Consider the following 19,703-nt stretch of genomic DNA (forward strand, 5'->3'; position numbering starts at 1 on the left):
CTTTAGGCAATTCTTAAATGAATAGCATAATTGTGCATGTGGTGTTTTTGAGTAATAGTTTTCTCTCTCTCTTTACCCTTAAAGGTTCAGCATCGTTGGTGTGAGCTTATAGTGAAACACAAATATTCTGCAGCATATGGAGATGTTGAGCAATTTCTACAAGATCACCAGGCAAGTTTCAGCCAATCAATTTTTCAGAAGTTTTAATCAAAGCTGCAACTGGGTTTAAACAGTTTAGTCAGGAGCCATTTTGTTTGGGGGGGCCTAAACTCAGATGCTACCCCTTACCTATCTGTCCTGCTCTACCTCTCAGAAAAATGGCATGGTTTAGCACCATTAAATGATTTGAGGTATATTGTCTCAAAAGAAGTTTATAATATGAAGAGGAAATCTTGTTAAATGTAAATTGCAGAGCATAAGGGTTAATACATGCAAGGGCAAATTACCTGTGTTGTAGAATAAGTTGTTAGTAAATGAAGAGAAACATTTTTGTGTGCTGTTTAAAAAAAAAATTAAACATGACCATTTTTGGTAGTATTTATTAACATAAGATAAATTTGTGGAGTTTATAAAAGAATCTTCTAATTATGTATGGATGTTTTGAATTTGTATTTGATATTTTTTGATATAGTAATGCAATTATTTTCATCTTGAACTTCCTTTAGAACAGGGGTGTCAAACTCAATCACATAAGGGGCAGAAATCTGAAAAAAAAGGCTAAGTTGCGGGCTAAAATTTTAATTAAGATAGTTAGGGGTCCTTTTATTAACGTATGCTAACTGATTTAGCACACGCTAAATGCGCACCTTAATAAAAGGACCCTTAAGTGACTAAGGCTTAGTCTTAGTAGAAGTATAGGGTTACAACATCTCCAACCCCATGCCGGCTCTGTGGTGTGAACAAAATAAATAAAAAAGAGACTTTTCCTCTCTCTATTAGGTCCTAGTTCACGCTCTCTGTCTAACACCAGCTCTGGCAAGATACACATTTCAATTCTGATATATTGTAATCGAAAAACTGAAAATAAAATTGTTTTTCATACCTTTTGTTAGTCCCAGGCTCTGGCTGTCTTCTGATAATTCACTTGCCAGGGTCTTCTGCCCATTTGTCCTTTTCTTCTTTCTCTTTGCTAACCATCCATCTTCCATCTCTGTCCTCCCCTTCCGTTTTCCTTCCCTCTCCCGGAGGTCTGGCATCTTTCCTTTTTTTATCTCCATCCTAGCAGCTGCAACGATGGACCCCACCATTCCCAGATCCACCATTTCTCCTTTCTAAAACTACCCTTTCATCCAGCATCTCTCCCTTCTTCCCCACCACCCCAGGGTCCACTAACTCTTTCTCTTCACAACTACCTTCCCATCTAGTATCTCTATTCCCTCCCCATACACCATCCCTTTCTGTTCCTTCCCTCTCTCCATCCCATTGTCCACCATCTCTCCCCCTCTCCTCTGTTTTATTTCTTCCTTCTCCTCCCCTTAGTCTGGCATATATACATCTGAACCCCTCCTTCTCTCCCTCCGGGTACTTCTACACCAGGGCCCACCCCTGTCCCAAAGTCCTGCATGTTTTCTCTCTTCTTCTTTCTGGTCTCATCTTTAGATTTGGCCCGCCGTTCCTACCCTCCCTCCATCCCGGCTTCCTGGTCTCCTCTTCAAAGCAGCCTGCTGAGGATCGCCGACCGGCTGTAGCGAACCTCGCAGGCTGCCATCGACCTCAATAGCACTTTCCCTCTGCCGCGGTCCCCGCCCATCCTCTGACATACGGGATCGCATCAGAGGGAACGTGCTACTGAGGTTGACAGCAGCCTGCGAGGTACGCTACAGCTGGCCGTCGATCCTCAGGCTGCTTTGAAGAGGGGACCAGGCGAAGGTAGACACTTGTGAAGAGCAGCAGCAGTTCGTGCCGGCGAGCCAGATTAAGTAAAAAATGGTAAATGTCTGGTGGGCTAACTTTTAATACACCGCGGGCCAGAGTTTGACATGTCTGCTTTAGAACAAGTAGAAAAGAATTGCCAATTTAATGTAGAATGTTTTGGGGAACAGGCAAGTTGAAGGACGAGAAAAGTCAATCCTTTGTCCCTTCAGACCAATAAGCAATTAAAAGACCCCCTTTTATCAAGCCATGTTAGGGTTTTTTTTATCACCAGCTACTGTGATAAAAGCTCTGACGCTCATAGGAATTCTGTGAGTGTCAGAGTTTTTACCGCAGTGGCTGGCGACAAACACTCTTTGAACCCTGAGGTCTTAGCCTATCTAGCTCTGTGGAAAGTGTTTCTACTTTTACCTCTAGTCTCTCATACAGAGGAGGGAGGGGAGGGGGATTGAATGGGGAGTATGAATGTGGTGTGATTAGCTGATTGGTCTGTAGTGAATATGTGTTTTTGATGTTTCCTTGGCACGGGGTTGCTGAAGACTTTACCAAACCATAAAATACACAAAATGTGGAGGCTGGGAGAATGGGAATTCTTTTTCTGGTATACTGCCTGTTTAACATTCTTTGTGTTTTTCCAGTTCACATATTTGTTGGTTGTGTTATTTCTGTTCTCTTGTTGACGCCTTAATAAAAATGATATTAAAAAAAACAACAACCCACGGCTTGATAAAAGGGGGGGACCAAAGTTGTCTGTAGAACTTATTGATGCTTTCTTGGGTTCTGGCACAGTAAGAGAAACAATTGTGCTGAACAAAGCTATTATATGGGCCAGCCCAAAGGATAAGGGGAAGTGCTGTGTTAGGTTTCTAGGACAGGATGGCTGTGCTCTGGGTCAGCCAAGGTTGAGGACACTACAGAAGTGGCATTGAGAACTGATGAGATGCAGAGAATCCCAGTCATTGTGCAGTGATGATATGTAATGACTCAATTTAGTGACACAGATTTTAGGGTTTCAGAGGGACATGGCCTCCAGGCTAAGGACCACGTCCCTCTGAAACCCTAAAATCATAAATAAGCTCATAAGCAGATATAAATTATGGGAAGATTCCCCACGTAGCTGAGAGTGATGGTTTGTGACACTAGGTCCCAGCCTAATTCCAACAGACCTATAATCAAAAAGAAGAAACTACCTGCCCATTTTCGTAAAGAGCAACTTCAAAACCATATGCTATCAAGCCAAAGTTCATCACTTCAGCGTAATGTTATTAGAGATACAAGTTTCAAAAGAAGATCACAAAAATGCATTTTTGTATTTTACTTATCTGTAAGTATCAATTAAAATACATCTACTTTATTTCCTAATGTAGAAAATTTTAGTATTTATGCTGGAAAAAGGTGCAGGCTGCGCCATTGGAGCAACATAAAAAAATCTAAAGATGATGACAAATGTGAGTTTTTGAGACTGACAACTGAAAAAAGTTATCTATGTGGTCTCAAAACCTCTCATACAGAGCTCCAGAGCCCTCCCGAGTAGACTGTGGGGGTGCTGGTGCCAGACAGATGATTGCTTTTCTGATAGGGATCGCCTAATCCTGCCAGATGAAAACCTTCTCCCTGCCAAACAAGCTTATATTTGGCCAGCCAGAGACACTTCTGCTGCCATCCGCTGGCCACTGCATTTGCTTAAATTCACGCATGCAGCTGGCAGCAGTGGCTCAGAGATGGTGCCAGCAGGTGCCCAAAGTATAAGCTCGTTCATCAGAGAGGAGGTCAATTTGGGCCAGATTCTATAAATGGTGCTTAAGCATGCCTACATTGTAGGTGCCACTCGAGGAAGTTGTAAATCAACCACTAGGTGCCACTTATAGAATCCCGCCTAGTGGTGCCTAGGCAAACTTAGGTTTCGCTACACATCTTAGACTTAGGCACCGGTATATTAGGCCAGGGAGTATCGTCTCATTTTCAGTATACCATCTATTCAATCTCTCCAGACCATTCAGTCCTTTGATCTTGCATCGGCAGTTTTTCCTTCTATGTCCAAAGTGGCTAGCAGCTTCAAGCAGTACACTCAATGTCACATGGATGTTCTACATATGCAAGGGCTGACATTGAGGAACATGACTCAGACCTATCACCACACTCTTCTAGCGACTACCCTGACTTGTCTGCAGATAAGTCCTATGGGATTCCTTCTGATCCATCTCTTCTACCACTTAGACAAAGGTCACTTCCAGAAAGTATTTTACAAAGTTTATCAGACAAATGGGGCAGGCGCTTCCAGTTAACATGGAATCTGAGTCAGAGTTTCAAGCAGAGCTCATGGATGCTCTTGACTACAAGGAATGGCCTCAAGACTGTATAAAGGTTCCTCTGCATAATCTTATCTAATCTAATCTTCCATTTGTGTGTTGCTCATACCTATGCAGGCTCAAGGTGACTTTAAAGGGGGGAGAGAGGAGGGGGTAGGTGAGGAGGGGAGGAAGCCTTATTCAAAAACTGGGAATCTCCACTTTCGGTCCCAATAGCTCCACAAAAATTGGATACTCTTTACAGAATCTAATCATGCCCAGTGGAATCTGCCTTAAAGTGAGCTAATAGTTCCAGATTTTAGGCAGTACTCCAACAGGCAGAGAGGACAGAACACTAGATAAGTTTGAGTGCAGAGTTTTCCAAGGCTCCATGCTGGCAAACAGAATATTAAACTACAATTTCTACATGATAGTTTTATATGAAATCACTCACCCAAAACCTGTAATCTTTTGATTAATTAATACCATCAGAATATCTCAATGACTACCAACGTCTGACCAATTATCTCCTAGAAAGTACATGGTGCGTTCCACCTTTGATGCTTTTGACATAGTCTCTCGTACTTCGACAGTCTTTATTGCCATGCATAGACAAGCCAAGAATTTCAGACCTGGCTGCCAGTATACAAGATCAACTCTCCAACATATCCTGTATAGGAGATGTTCTTTTTGGAGACAGTATAGAGCAGTGTCTTGCAAACTTTGTCAAGCTGCAGCACACTAAACATGGTGACCACTGCTCGAGGCATCTAGAAGTGTGTGAACATTGATGCGATGATGTCACGCGCATGTGCAAAGGCCCTCTAGATGGGATCTGAGCCGCCAGTGGGGAGTGCTGGAAGGGAGGGTGCACAGGGAGAAAGAGAGGCACTGGTGCCAGCTGACTGCCTACAGGATGTGTCCCATCAGAAGATCCTCTGCCAAGAACTCTCAGCCCTCCTCTAGCTCAATGCCATAGAACAAGTGCCTTTACAGGAGAGAGGCTGAGGGTTCTACTTTCTCCTCATACCAAAAAAGACTGGAGGCTTTTGTCCAATTCTAGAACTCCGAGCTCTTAACAAGGAGAAATTTTGAATAGTCTCTCTGGGAACCTTATTACTACTGTTGGAAAATAACAGTTGGCTCTGCTTTCTAGATCTCAAAGAAGCCTACACACACATTCACATCCTCCCAGCTCACAGGAAATATTTTCGCTTTCGAGTAGGAATATACCACTTTCAATACCAGATGCTTCCATTTGGTCTTTAATCAGCACCCAGAATATTCATTAAATGCTCAGTAGTGGCTGCAATCATTCACTCACACAGTTTCATGTGTTCCCTTGTACCTAGTCAACTGGTTGATCAAGACCCTAACACATCAAGAAGCTCATCTGGCCATTCAACAGCTTGTCTACTTGAACTCTTAGGGTTCACAGTCAACTATGAGAAATCACACCTAGAACCCACTCAAACTCTAGAGTTCATTGGGGCCCTCTTGGACATAACACAAACTCGTACCTGTCTGCTTCAACAAAGACTCGATACTCTACTTCAAATATGTCAGAAAGTCTCATCTCGACATCACATAACAGCACATAAAATGTTGCGACTTCTCATCTACATGGCCTCTACAGTACATGTAACTCCTTTTGCCTGTCTACATCTCAGAGAGCCCCAATGGGCACTTTCGACCCAGTAGTCTCAAGCCACCAGTCTACTATCCCAACAGATCAGAGTAACCTCACTACTTCATCAATCTCTTCAGTAGTGGCCTTCTATTCCAAACACCACTGCAACCGATGTTTCCATGCATGAATGGGGAGCCCATCTCGATGGTCTCCATACCCAAGGTTGCTGTACTCTTTCCAAAAGAGCTCTTCATATCAATCTCCTCAAGCTTCGAGCAATTCGCAAGGCTTTGTGCACATTCTAGGATCGTCTCCTCAATCAAGTAGTACTTATCCACATGGACAACCAGGTAGTCATGTACTATGTGAACAAGTAGGGTAGTTCTGGGCAATTCCTTGCAACATTTTCCTGAAAGCAGCTTATTTGGTAGGAAAACAGAATATCTTAGCAGAAAAGTTGTGCCGACTCCAACCACACAAGTAGTCACAACTCCAACACCTTACATTGGATATTTGTGGAATGGGGAACCCCAGAAGTGAATCTCTTTGCTTCCCCCTACAATCACAAACTTCCACTCTTCTGTTCCAGACTCTACACTCCCAATCGTCTGGAGTCAGATGCCTTTCTCCTCGACTGGTGAAACAAGTTCCTTTATGCTTTCCCGCCAGTTCCATGATTCTCTTAGCACCTTGGCAGCCATATCAACCACGGCTCCTTCTCCTACTATAGCTCAGCATAAGGAAACCCATTACACTTCAAATCATTCCAGCCTTGCTAACATAGAACAAGGGCTATCTCCTCAATCCCAGTCTGTTTGCTAGATCTCACAGCGTGGTATATTTCTCCCAACTACTGAATACCTTTGCAATATCTGCTCCAGTGTCAGCCATCATTGAAGCCTCTAGAAAGCCTTCCATGCAGTGCCACTGTTGCTTCAAATAGACTAATTTCCCAATCTAGTGTAATAGCAAAACACTGGATCCAATCATCTGTTCTCTTCCATTGGTTCTAGATTATCTTCTAAACCAGTGTTTCTCAACTCAGTCCTAGAGTACCCCCTTGCCAGTCATGATTTCAGGATTTCCACAATGAATATGCATGAAAGAAATTTGCACATAATGGAGGCAGTGTATGCAAATCAAGTTTATCATTATTCATTGTGGATATCCTGAAAACCTGACTGGCAAGGGGATACTCCAGGACTGAGTTGAGAAACACTCTTCTACACTTCTGTGCCTCTGGGCTAAAGACTGCTTTAGTCAGAGTTCATCTCGGTGTTATTAGTGCTTTCCATACTCAACTGGACAAAAAAACATTGTCTGTACATCCTTTGGTTTCCAAATTCATGAAAGACGTTCTCCATACCAGGCCTCCCATCAAGCTTCCTCCAGTGACTTAGCATCTCATTTAGAAAGTAGTATTCCTCATATCTCTCACATCTGCACGCTGAGTCAGTGAATTTCAAGCACTTGTTTCAGATCCACCTTACACAACATTCTACCATGATAAGAAGTTCATCCCAAATGTCATCTCAGAATTTCATCTAAACCAGTCTATAGTTCTCCTGGTCTTTTTTCCAAGACCACATACTCACCATGGTGAAGCAGCACTCCACACATTGGACCAAACCTCAAGGATCTTTTACTCAACTGTTCCTCTCTTTCGATCTAAACAAACATGGAGCTCCTGTCACCAAGAGAACCATCTCAACATTGTTTGTAGACTGTATCTCTTTTACTATGCTTGGGTTGGGCTGATGCTTTAAGGTTGTGTCACTGCACATAAAGTTTGAACAATGGTGACTTCGGTAGCTCATCTACATTCCACTCCCATTGACGACATCTGTAAGGCTGCTACTTGATCCTCAGCTCATACCTTCACATCCCACTATTGTTTGGGGAATCATTCCAGATGGGATAGTTGGTTCAGCCAATCAGTTCTACAAAATGTATTTTTCATTTAGATGCCAAATTCCCTCCAACCCTTTTTGAGGTTGCCAGGATCTTAGTAATTGTCAATAACCCAGAGACATTATCTTGGCAGCTGGGGAGTTCCACATATGAGAATATGCTGCCTGCTTGTCTTTGGATAATAGTTACTCACCTGTAGCAGGTGTTTTCCAAGGGCAGCAGACAGATATTCTCAGAACCTGCCCTCTTCCCCTAGTTGGCTTCTTAGCTTTGTTACTGAATTGAAGCTCCTACGAGCCGACATTGGGCGGGAAGGCACTCATGCTTGCACAGTATGGGCAGTCTCGAGATTTTTAAAGTGATGGTACACTTTTACACTGTCTGTACCGGGCTTTGTGGATAATATCACCCACATGTGAGAATATCTGCCTGCTATCCTCAGATAACACCTGCTAGAGATGAGTAACTATGCAGTTTCTCCACTGACCTGATAAAGAGAAAATAACACTTGAAAGTTTCTCAAAGATGCATTAAATTAGTCCAATAAAAAGGTACCAACTATAATTAGATTGTTGACCCTTATTTCCACATATCCAAATGAATTAACGTGGGAATCACAGTTCACGCCATAAATTATGAAATCCTTCTCTATATGCTTTTCCTTTTTCATACTATTTTTATTAGTAAGATTCTCCATCCCACTTATATTTTATTTATTTGCACCTACCACTTTCTGGAAATGACACTCAAGCTGAGGAAATTCAACCAGAAAGGATTCTGAAAACAGTTCGTACGCATGTTTGATGGATTTCACAGTATGGTATAATGTGGTTCTGACAAGGGTCAGCTCTACAGCAATATCACTATCGTGTACTTTGTGCTGTAGCGATGGAGTGATTTTGAAGGAAAGGTTTTCCATAATTTTAGACACTAATATATATTCTCGTTGAAACAAGAACAAAGGCTCTTTTGTTCTACCTGCCATCTGGACTATTTCAAATGTATTTATTATGCTGGTACTGCTTATTTTAAGAACACATTGGTGAGAGATTTTCTCTGCCATTGTAAATCCCTTCAGCCAAAGCAGCAGAGGTGCTGCGTTCTCTGGGATCAGCATCACCATTTCCTCTCTCTGTCTCGCCCATCTGAGTCTGGGAAGGATGAGGTAATGTCCAAAGCACTCCGCCACTGAGAAGCATTTGTTTATATTGCCGAGCAAGTTGCATTTTTATTGAAAGCCATCTTGATAGCTGCTGACCTTTTTTGTTTTGCTGTCTCTTCTTTTTTTTCATGTCCATGTGTACATTTCCCCCTCCCTCCATAAATCGAGATAAATTTAACTTCCCAGACAATCCTGATTTCCAATTATAAGTAGGTCTCCACTGATTTTAGAGTCAATTGTTGGAGAAGCACAGAAAAGTTGAACAAAGCAAGGAGTGCAGCCGGAAGCAGGGTCTGTGATTCTGCGAAAGGAAAGGAGAGTGGGCAGATAGACGGGCCCACCATCCCATTTTTTCCTCGCACCTGCTTGACTGACTGTACAAGATTAGCTGACCCTCGTTTTAACACAATTTTTTCGGTTTACAAACATTTTTGCGAAAAGTTTTAAAAAGAAAAAGCTCACATTGGTGGTAACTTCACTTGGGTCAAACTTTGAAACAAAACAAAATGAGATGAACCAGTCATTAATGAGGATATTACGAGACCCCAGTTTGTGGTAAGCATGTGCCAGCCTATTCTGAAGTGCAGCACTAGCAACAAAGTCTCAAACTTCGGGTTTCAAGGTAACAACATGCACTGCGGACTTTTCTTGATTTGGTCTGCAGGGTTTTGTTTTGTGTTTTAATTTTCCTTTTGATGCTAAATGACCTGTTGTAACCACAACAACAGCAAAAAAGAAATCCATTTATCTTTCTAGAGCAGTGGTCTCAAACTTGCGGCCCGGGAGCCACATGCGGCCCGCCAGGTCCTATTTTGAGGCCCTCAGTATGTTTATCATAATCACAAAAGTAAAATAAAACAGTTTCTTGATCAAATGTCTCTTTAGCTATAAATTACAATATTATTATTAAGACTTAGCCAAAAGGAAAGATTTATAAACTATATAGAGTTTTACCTCATGCACAATTGTCATTTCTTTAAGACATTAACTATTTTTTCTGAGGCCTTCCAAGTACCTACAAATCCAAAATGTGGCCCTGCAAAGGGTTGGAGTTTGAGACCACTGTTCTAGAGAGAGGTATATCAGTCTCCCACAAACCCTCCCCCAAACCCTTATGGGATGCCTGCATATTAAATAAACTGTTTCCAATCTGCCTGTGCCCTAGCTAAAATATGCCACCTCTAATGCCCCGCAGGTCAAGCACTCTAATTTAAGTCAGTTAATCACTTGGCAATTTCTTTCTTGTGTTATTATTCTTAAGTGAAGCACAATAATCAGTCCATATCTAAAACTTCACTTTCACAGCATTCTAAATTTTATAGTATAATATTCAGTTTTACTTTTCCCTCAGATATCTTCTCTTTAATTCAACAAGTTTTTCAAGAGAAAATGTTATATAATCATTTACAGGGGAGATATGATTCAGACGTTCAAATACTTGAAGGCTATTAACGTAGATCAAAATCTTTTCCAGAGAAAGGAAAATGGTGAAACCAGAGGACATAATTTGAGGTTGAGGGGTGGTAGATTCAAGAGCAATGTTAGGAAATTCTACTTTACGGAGAGGGTGGTGGATGCCTGGAATGCACTCCCGAGAGAAGTGATGGAGAGGAAAACGGTGACAGAGTTAAAAAAAAGCATGAGATGAACACAGAGGATCTAGAATCAGAAAATAATAGTAAAGATTGAAGAACTAAGGCCAGTACTGGGCAGACTTGCACAGTCTGTGTCTGTATATGGCCGTTTGGTGGAGGATGCGCTGGGGAGGGCATAAAAGGGCTGGGATGGTGTAGATGGACTGGGGTGAGCTTTGATGGAGACTTCAGTAGTTGGAACCTAAGAACAGTACCGGGCAGAACTTTGGATTCTTGCCCAGAAATAGCTAAGAAGAAGAAAAAACCCAACAAATTTTTAGATTGAATCAGGTTGGGCAGACTGGATGGACCATTCGGGTATTTATCTGCCATCATCTACTGTGTTACATCAACTCATATTGGCTACCAATCCAAGAAAGAATACAATTTAAATTCTACTGCATGTTATTTAAAGCCCTAAACGGAGACAGCCCATCCTTCCTGAACAACCGCCTCATCCAAGCATCCACAACTAGACACAGAAAAACGCATTCCCCATTCATACCTCCTCCAATCAAAGAAGTAAAACGATCAAAACTACACGACGGCCTCTTAGCCACTCAAGCCGCAAGACTGGACAACCAGATCTCCAACCTTCTGATGACCACCCCTGACTATAAGACATTCAGAAAAGAAATAAAAACTATACTTTTCAAGAAATTCCTGAAGCAGCCCTAACTTCACGTTCTCTTAATAACTCTAAATTTGACAAACGTGCTTCCATTGTTACCCCCTTTCAAATCTTTTGTAAGCCGCCTTACTCTTAACAACCCGAGAAATGTCAAAAGATCCACCCATTACCACTCTAGTAAATCAATCGTTCTCCCAATGTAACCCCCGTTTATAAATCTTTTGTAAGCCGCCTTGAACCGCAAGGTAATGGCGGAATAGAAATCCCTAATGTAATGTAATGTGTTACCTGGAGAAAAAGACCTCATTGGCTACACCTGAACAATCATATTTCGTTCAAATTCGGGTTGTATGTAGCTAGCCTCCTCATCGGTCCACCTCTCCACTTCCAACCATGTCAAAAGATTTTTATATCTGTTTACTTAATTATATTAAAGACGAGCACTTATCTTATATTTTTTAAGCTGCTCGGCTGGTTGGTAGTGGAAAGGTGGACTGAAATATGTTTGTTCGGGTGTAGCCACTGAGATCTTTTCTCCAGGTAAATGATTATAGCAGGTTTTCTCTTGAAAAAATTGTTGAATTAAAGAGAAGATATCTGTGGGAAAAATAAAACTGAATATTATACTTAAAATTTGGAATGCTGTGAAAGTGAAGTTGTAGATATGGGCTGATAAGCACTCTATTTTATGCACATGGACATTCTGTAAAGAAGAAACGATTGCACGATAACCAGGTAGATAGTTTGAATAATTGCATGCTTAACTAGGTCAGTTTAGCTGCTGTACAAGCTCTAAGCCAGATCTTTTTTCCACTCCGTGTGCACATCACACATTCAGCAACAGCAAATTTGTTGCTTTAATCAGTGTTGCTTGGAAAGGGTCATGAGAAAATAACTTTTTTTTTGGGGGGGGAGAAGGGGTGTTAACTCATAAACAATCTTTGCTAGCTACACTTGATGGCCAGTCACACCATGAAAGGGTTATGAGTTTTGGATTATTCTTAAGTGTCATTCAAGCTTTCCCCTTTAGGGAGAAGAACGGATCCACACCCATATCCTTCCATATTAAGGGCCTTGTATTGCAGCGGTATGTTTAGAACACAGGCAAGGCCAAATAAGGATTAACGTGTTTTGTATTTGCTAGAAAAAGAGCATGTTTATGAGACTGACTAAAGAATTTGTAACACAGCTATCTGGAGTTTGGGAGACGTTTTTTTATTTTATTTTTTCATTTTCTTTTGTCAAGCCGTGTGACGCTACTTTGTGTGCAAGATCAAAGTTAATTTCTTGCCCTCTCAGATTAGTAAATGCGTGCCTAGCTCACAGGCAAAGGGGAAAATGATGATTGTTTTATGTAATCCACTTTGGAAATAACAGTTCTAGCACTTTCTGCATGTTAAACAGGCTTTTTGATTAAATGTATCATGATCCATTTAAATCACATTGGTGTTCAGCGGGAGCAGCAGTGTCCTCGGACATCTCTGGCAGGCCAGCAGCAGACTCTGTAGTGAATAAACAGCTAACTGGGTAAAAGCTGTTTCCTCATAAATCTAGTATGCTTCAGCCATGTTGAGCATTTGGTGAAAGGATCTGTTGTAACTCCTGGATTTTTGAATAACAGACAGGTTTCAGAACCACTGCTTTATCTCATTTGCACAGACAAAACACAGATAGATCATCACCTACTAAAGGATTAGAAACTAAAGATATGCAGAGAAAACGAAATGGAAAGCAGTGGAACGTTGAAGAAAGAAACAGAAATGTACTTTTATCTCCTTTTAGCTAAATGTTATTCCTCCTTCCTGCAGTCCTCTTTATACTTTTTACCTACCTACCAGCTTTCTATTTCCTGCTCTTATCTCCCTAGTCCTCCCATTTCCCAGCCTCCTGTTCTCCCATCGTCTTTCATCCACTTTCCATCCTTCCATTTCCACCATTTATATGTATACCCTAGGGTGCCTCTCCAGCCTCTTGTATCTTCCTTTGCCTGTCATCCCCTCACCAAGCCCAGTTCCTTCCCTGTCATCCATCTCCTCTTTCATCTTCATTCCCTTTGTTATTTTTTACCCTCTATCCAGGCTTTCATTTCCATTTTTACCTCTCCTGGTTTCCACCTTCTCTCATCCCATTCAAAGACCCTGCCCTTTCTTTGTTTCACACTTCTCTAGAGTCCTCTCTCTTTCCTTTCTCCAGCGTCCATTCCTCCTGCTTTTCCTCATTCATAGCATCCATCCACTTTTTCTGTTACCTTCTCCCCTTCCCTAGTGTCAAACTACCTAACCTTTTCCAGTATTCACGTACCCTGCCGTTTCTTCCTCCTTACCGCAGCTTCCATCCCGCTTCCCTTCCATCCGCCCACTCCCCTGCTTCTCCCCTTCTAAAACTATTTGCTCTCCCAGCCCCCTTCTCCCTTCTACCCCCAGCATCACCCTGTGCCCAGACACTTATTTGGTTGCCCATGGAGCACTGTATAGCTCACCCCCAAGCTGCATCTGGATGGGTTGCTCCCCTGCCCCAATCTGGTACCCTTTCAGGGCAGTCTCATGCCAGGCTCACTGGAGTGAAAGCTGATCTACACACATACCTATGGAAACAGATGTATTAGGCCCCCATTGGAATATAAATACTTTTAACTCTCACAGTTTGGGCCTTAGTGTTTCTGTGGTGGCTGATGGAGCATCAGCAAAGAAGCATTACTTAGTGACACCTCATGATGACTGCAGGGCTGTGTGAAGAGGATAGGGGCAGTTAGTGGCTCTGACCCCCCTCTTCCCCCCCCCCTTTCTTTCTGTTAGCAACTGACTTACCAGAGTAAAATTCTATATTAGAAGTCATTGAATTAGCATCCAAGAGAAAGCTTGTCTTATATATTTTGGTTCTAGGCACATGCCTTCTCTCCTTATACCTTAATCCTGCCTTACACAGAGTAGCAGTTGGAGTTCCTTAAGCTCATCAATTCTGGCCATTTAGCTTCCCTTTGAAATCTTGCAGAACTCACTTGAAATTCCACATCCTCAGAACCAAGAATTCTTTACACTTATCCCTCGCCTGTAAGATTTTTTTTTGTTATTAGTGTTTACCACTACTTGGACTCTTTATATACTGCCTTTTCTCTAAAGAAATATTGTCTAAGATCATTTCACTTCTGAGTTTTGCATATAAGGGACTCCCAGGGGATAATGTAAAGGTCACCATTACACATTCAATAGTCAGACAGTACAATTTAACAACCATTTGCAGTAATTTAATAAAAATATTTTCACTTTGTCAATTCACTGGACTTCAGTTCTTTTGCATTTGAGATCTGTATGGCCTTGAAACGCACAAAGGGTCTCCTTGCAATGTAAAATAACCCATCTTAACTGCAGCTAACATTGATAACTTCCCCCCTTTTACAGTTTTTTGTTATCTACAGTCTAGAAGAGTCATGACTTGATTTAGTGGTCTTTGATTTGAATATTAGTTACCCTGATAATTAGAAAAGGGATATTTTTTTAATATAACGGAGATGAAGGGTTACTGCCTCTGAAGTCTTCATTCAGTTCTGTTTCTTACTGGAGTGTGCTGATTTTCTCTCCCGTCACAGGCCATGGGCGTATATCTTTATGGAGAGTTAATGGTGAACAAGAATGTCGCACAACAGCAGCTGGCAAGAAGGAGCTTTGCCAAAATCCAAGAGCAAATGGACATACCAACTGCAAAAGTTGTGAGAGAAATGTTGTTCTAAGGAGGTGATTTTCATCATTAACATACTTTTACTACACAGCTTGTTGTTCTAAATGTTCACATCTATTGCTTATAAGCTTATTTCAGTACAACTTGAAAAAAGAAATAAGCTACCACTGAAACAAAAACTATCCAACTTTTGTCCCCTTGAATAGTTAAAAAATATATATACATAGAGAGAGACAGAGAGATTTTGCCATCACCAACTCTCTACTAAAGCTCACAGACTGAACTGAAAATTAAGTGGATCTCTCAGGTGGAAGCAGTGAATACGAAGATAATGTACAAAAGAGTTCATTTTTAGTATACTACTGACTTGATGTGATTTTAAAAATTTACATTCAACTAAAAATGATGCATTTCACATCCTTTGGCTTCTGACCTTAACTGTGTCCTGATGAAGTGGTTTTATTAGCAGAGATAAGGGAGCCAGATTAGCCTCTTTGGAACACAACACTTGATTTGCAATTCAACCAAAGGCCCCATTTAATAAAATCTATTAATGCCCCGTATTTTCTTCTTTCAGACTGCTTGAAAAAATTCTGGAGTAACCGTATGGGGGTCTGTGCATGCAGATAATTATGGCCCTCTTCTACTAAGCCGCGGAAGAGGTTTCTACCTTGGCCCAGATTGCTAAATGCTCCAACACTCAGGAATTTTATAAGCATCAGAGCGTTTAGTGCTCTGGCCCATGATCGAAACCTCTATTGCGGCTTATTAAAAGAGGGGGGGAGGGTATATTTGGGACTCCTTTTACAAAGATGCGTTAGGGCCTTAATGCGCGGAATAGCGCGTGCTAAAATGCCGTGCGCTCTAGCCACTACCGCCTCCTCTTGAGCAGGCAGTAGTTCTTCGGCTAGCGTGCACTAATCCGGTGCGTGCGCTAAAAACACTAGCGCGCCTTTTTAAAAGGAGCCCTTGGTTGTTTCATGCCTCAGTTATGCCTAATGAAAGAACAGAGTGTTACTTGGATTGTTCGCATACCTAAACCTTGACACTATAAATCATCTGTAAATTTAGCAGACATCAAACATCAGTCTGTAGTTAGGATTCAGTGGGAACCAGAAGTCTTTCTGGTTCAGGCCTCCACATGTCGTGGAATGCTGCACTTTGCCGTCTCTTATGTGGCAGTTGAGAAAGGAAGAAAGGGAAAAGGAAAACCTTACTTATGGGGGATTAGGACAAGCTAGGTAAAAACATGTTTTTAGTAAAAGGTCTTGTTTTTCTGCTGGTAAGATATGGCCCAGGCTGCCAGGAAAAAAGCTGAGGGTGGGTATAGAATGGTCTTACGAGCCAAAAGTTGGGAACTGTTGCCTTCTTTATTCAAAGATGGGGGCAGCAAATTACAAAATAGGGGCAGGCTCTGTAGGGCTGTGCAATTTTAGTTTGAAATGACAGAATGTCTGCAGCATGGAAGAATTGAACTGTATTCCAGCTGTTAATGCAGGTAACTGGTATACACATGCAGAGTGGCTGCTTTTGATACACATGCAGTACAGCACAGTTTATCTGCTGTTGGATTTTATTTAGATCAGTACACGAAGATAGCTTGTCTGGGGATAAAATGTGTGTGTTCTTAAATGTTAAATCCACATGCACTCTGACAAAGGTAATGGAGGGGGATAGCACCTAACATCACCTCTATCATTTACAGGTGGCCAGCATGCAGCCCATGTCATCGAACGAATAAAGCATGTCCAGAACTTGACTGTTACCAGTTAACACAATCGCTAGTAGCATTTTCTGCCATTTCCCTGCAGTTACTACAGCAGAACTAATTTAAACAATGTTTTTATAACAGTAGAGATTGTAATATCGGCAGATGTGTATTGGTATATTGGGGTTTTTTTCGAGCTACTGGGGAATGTTGGAGTTGCATTTTTCTCGTAGTGCCGCAAGAAGGAAGACCAGTTGTATTCTGTCTCCAACTAACACCAAAGGACATTATTTTTGTGGTGTATTCTGACTCTCCCCATCTTGCAACTCTTGGCTTCTTCCAAAGGAAAAGCAGCATAAAACGGAGCCAGAGTAAATACTCTCTATTTTCTGCTATGTCTGCTAGTGATCTAACTCTGGCACAGAGGTATAATTAGTCTTGACAAAGTCTTCGTTAATTAGCAGTATCTGTTTTCTGTTTTGATGTCCAGAGGTTTCATTCCAGTCTGTGCCTTTCAAAGACTGTAGGATAATGTGATCACACTGCAACTGACAGATTCATATGTAACATCTCAGAACCAACTATGCTCTGTTTCTTGCAGATACTCCTGAAATGCGAATCCTCTCTCTGTAGCTGTGTCTGAATTTTTAAACTAGCGAACTAAATGAGGCAATCTGATTAAAAAAGAAAGGGAAAATGTCATCCTGTGTCTTATATCAAAAAAGAAAGCATCAGAACCTATCAGGATCATATCAGGATGCAGACCTTCTGCTAAATAAGAAACGTCTTAGCTGTTGGGGCAGTAGAGACTGCACTGGGTTGCCTGTAGTGCTGTGGCTGCTTGGGTTCCTGGCATGCTGATTTGTGATTTAAGATTAAAATCACATTGCCAGGGATTACCACACAGCAATGGCCGAGACTTCTACCGCTCATCTAGACAACAAAGAGGACCGGAGAAGCTTGTCTGGTACTTTCCATGCCTGGAACCCTGACCTTTCTAACAAGGTGCAGAGCTTAGCTGATTGGTGAACAGTGATTGCTTTCCTCTTTGTTCACAGTGGCTAAGTTCTGCACCTGAAGAGAGGGTGAGAGGGAAGATTTTTTGGGTGAAGTCTGAGCCTGCCTGGACAGATTGAGATCATCGGCTGAGATGTATTTGTTAGTGAACCCCCAACTGTAGGAGACACCTGTACAAAATCCATTTTTCAAAAGGATAGGCGGAGACTTGAAGAGACTGAATAACATCACTTGCCCAACCAGGAATGTAAGGAATGCACGAAAAAGCTCTTAGTTTTGTGTGCAGTGTTAGACACCCCATAATTAATCAGTCTTTAAAGTTACTTTGTGCGATCAATATACTTTTGTGAAATGTTTAGTTAATAGGTGCTTTGTCCATGATTTAGTATTTCGCCCATTGTTATAAAGTCAATGCAATATGTAATTTTCATTTTTAAAGCATCATTAATGGTTTAACAAGATTGTCCTAACTGTGCAGCAGTGTTTTGAGGTGCAGCAATCTCAGCAGCATGTGACATGTCGGGGCTGGAGCTGCCATTTACACTTGCTGTCGTTCCAGGCTGTTGTTGGACCCGTCCTCCTGTGCCTACTGAGCTGATATCAGTTCTTATTTTATATACTGGCTCAGTTCAGCAGGAACAGGAGTCGGGCCCTTGAGCAAAATAAGGCACACCTTTTTTTTTTTTTTTTTGTAAAGTATACAAGACTACATGTGACCAACCCCCCCCCACCCCACCCAAAAAACCCTTTATTTGCTGCATGCCTCGTGTAAAAAAGAAAATGTAAAAATGAAGAGCTAAGGCTAATCAGAATAAAATCTAAAGTTTGAAAACTGTTGAGCTCATGTTTTATTGTTTGCATGCTCTGCCACGAGTGGTCCTTTATACTGTATGATTAATTGCAGTTGATTTGTAAATGATTCCCATGGTGGGCTGTCTGCTGCAGGGTGCATTTCATTCCTATGAGCCCTAATGCCATTCGTGTATGCTATTAACAAATGATCCCCCATGACTTTTCTCACTAACCAGGCTACTAACAACCTCTCATTTCCTCTGCTTTGTCTCTGTTCTGCTGTTACTTGTTCCTTTTCCACTTATAAGCTATCTGTATTATGCCTTTGAGGAATTAGGGGTTTGCATTTTTCATTGTGATTAAAGATCTCCTGGTGTTTGATTTTTTTTTTTTTTTTAGAAATTCTAAACATTACATTTATGTTCCTTCCCTTTTTGGAAAGTCCCATGCCTTGATCATGCTTTCAAAAATCTTTAAAAGGTCATAGTGTATTTAAGCAGAGTATAAGAAAAGACGTCAATGGCATTACACATGTGACAGCTTTTTTTTTTGGGTGCTTTAATTGCCAAAGGAAATATGTTAAAGAAACAGTGCTGTACCTTCCCTCCAAAACAAAAGAGGCCTCTCTAATCAGACCATGTAGTTTCATGTTTCTTAGCTGGTGAAATTTATGAAAAGTTTCCATGACACTTCAGCCCTGTTATTCCTTTTGCCTCTATCTGCTTGTTTAAAAAAAAAAATATGAACCTTTACTTCATTTGTCTGAGCTGCACATTCTGGTTGTATTGATATATACTGGGCTCAATAAAAAATTCAAAATGATGACCATGAAGTATAAACAAGTCAGTAAAAAATCTAACATCCTTTAACAGAAAATAAGAGAGACAATATTTTGGGATAGACCAGTCACTAAGGAGCCAATTATTTAAAAGCATTTATTTGGATATTACTCTTATTACCCCACAGGCTGGTTCAGCACTATCTGGATACTGAAGACACACAAGTTATCCAGACAGTGGTGATTTTCAGAACCACTAACCAGATAACTAGACAGCATAAAATCTGTCCTTTGTGCTACTTGGATGGCAGCTGAATATCACTGCTCTCCAAATAGGGCTGACATCTCACCTCTTTGAAACTTGGTTAAACCACAAGTCAATGTGTACCCAAAATAGGTGTTATGAAGAGGTACTAGAGGCCTCAAGCGCTCACAGCTAAGCCTGATATATTTTTCAAGCTAATAACTACAAAGTGAGCTATCATCGGGCACTTTGTGCCTTCGAAATCTGTAGTCTCTTCACTATTTTGTAGAAATTTGACTATATAGTGCCGATGGCATAAACAGTGCTATCGCTGGCGCTTTCCCTGATGAAGCTCTTCTAA

General features: G+C 41.3%; 1 protein-coding gene across 2 annotated transcripts in view; it reads left to right on the forward strand.

The window, feature by feature from the left end:
* Window positions 1–19,314, forward strand: part of AOPEP (aminopeptidase O (putative)) — a 594,389-nt gene extending 575,075 nt beyond the window's left edge. The window contains exons 15-17 of one of the 2 annotated variants that reach the window (XM_033928031.1): window positions 85–171; window positions 14,715–14,859; window positions 16,509–19,314. In XM_033928031.1, the coding sequence (XP_033783922.1) occupies window positions 85–171; window positions 14,715–14,855 (228 nt within the window). In that variant the 3' untranslated portion in view covers window positions 14,856–14,859; window positions 16,509–19,314. Of the gene's footprint in view, window positions 1–84; window positions 172–14,714; window positions 15,221–16,508 lie in introns of those variants that run through there. The other variant, XM_033928022.1, reaches the window with a different exon arrangement.
* Window positions 19,315–19,703: the final 389 nt, after the last annotated feature.

The sequence above is a fragment of the Geotrypetes seraphini genome, chromosome 1 (genome assembly GCF_902459505.1).
Source record: "Geotrypetes seraphini chromosome 1, aGeoSer1.1, whole genome shotgun sequence".
In the NCBI taxonomy this organism is placed as follows: Eukaryota; Metazoa; Chordata; class Amphibia; order Gymnophiona; family Dermophiidae; genus Geotrypetes; species Geotrypetes seraphini.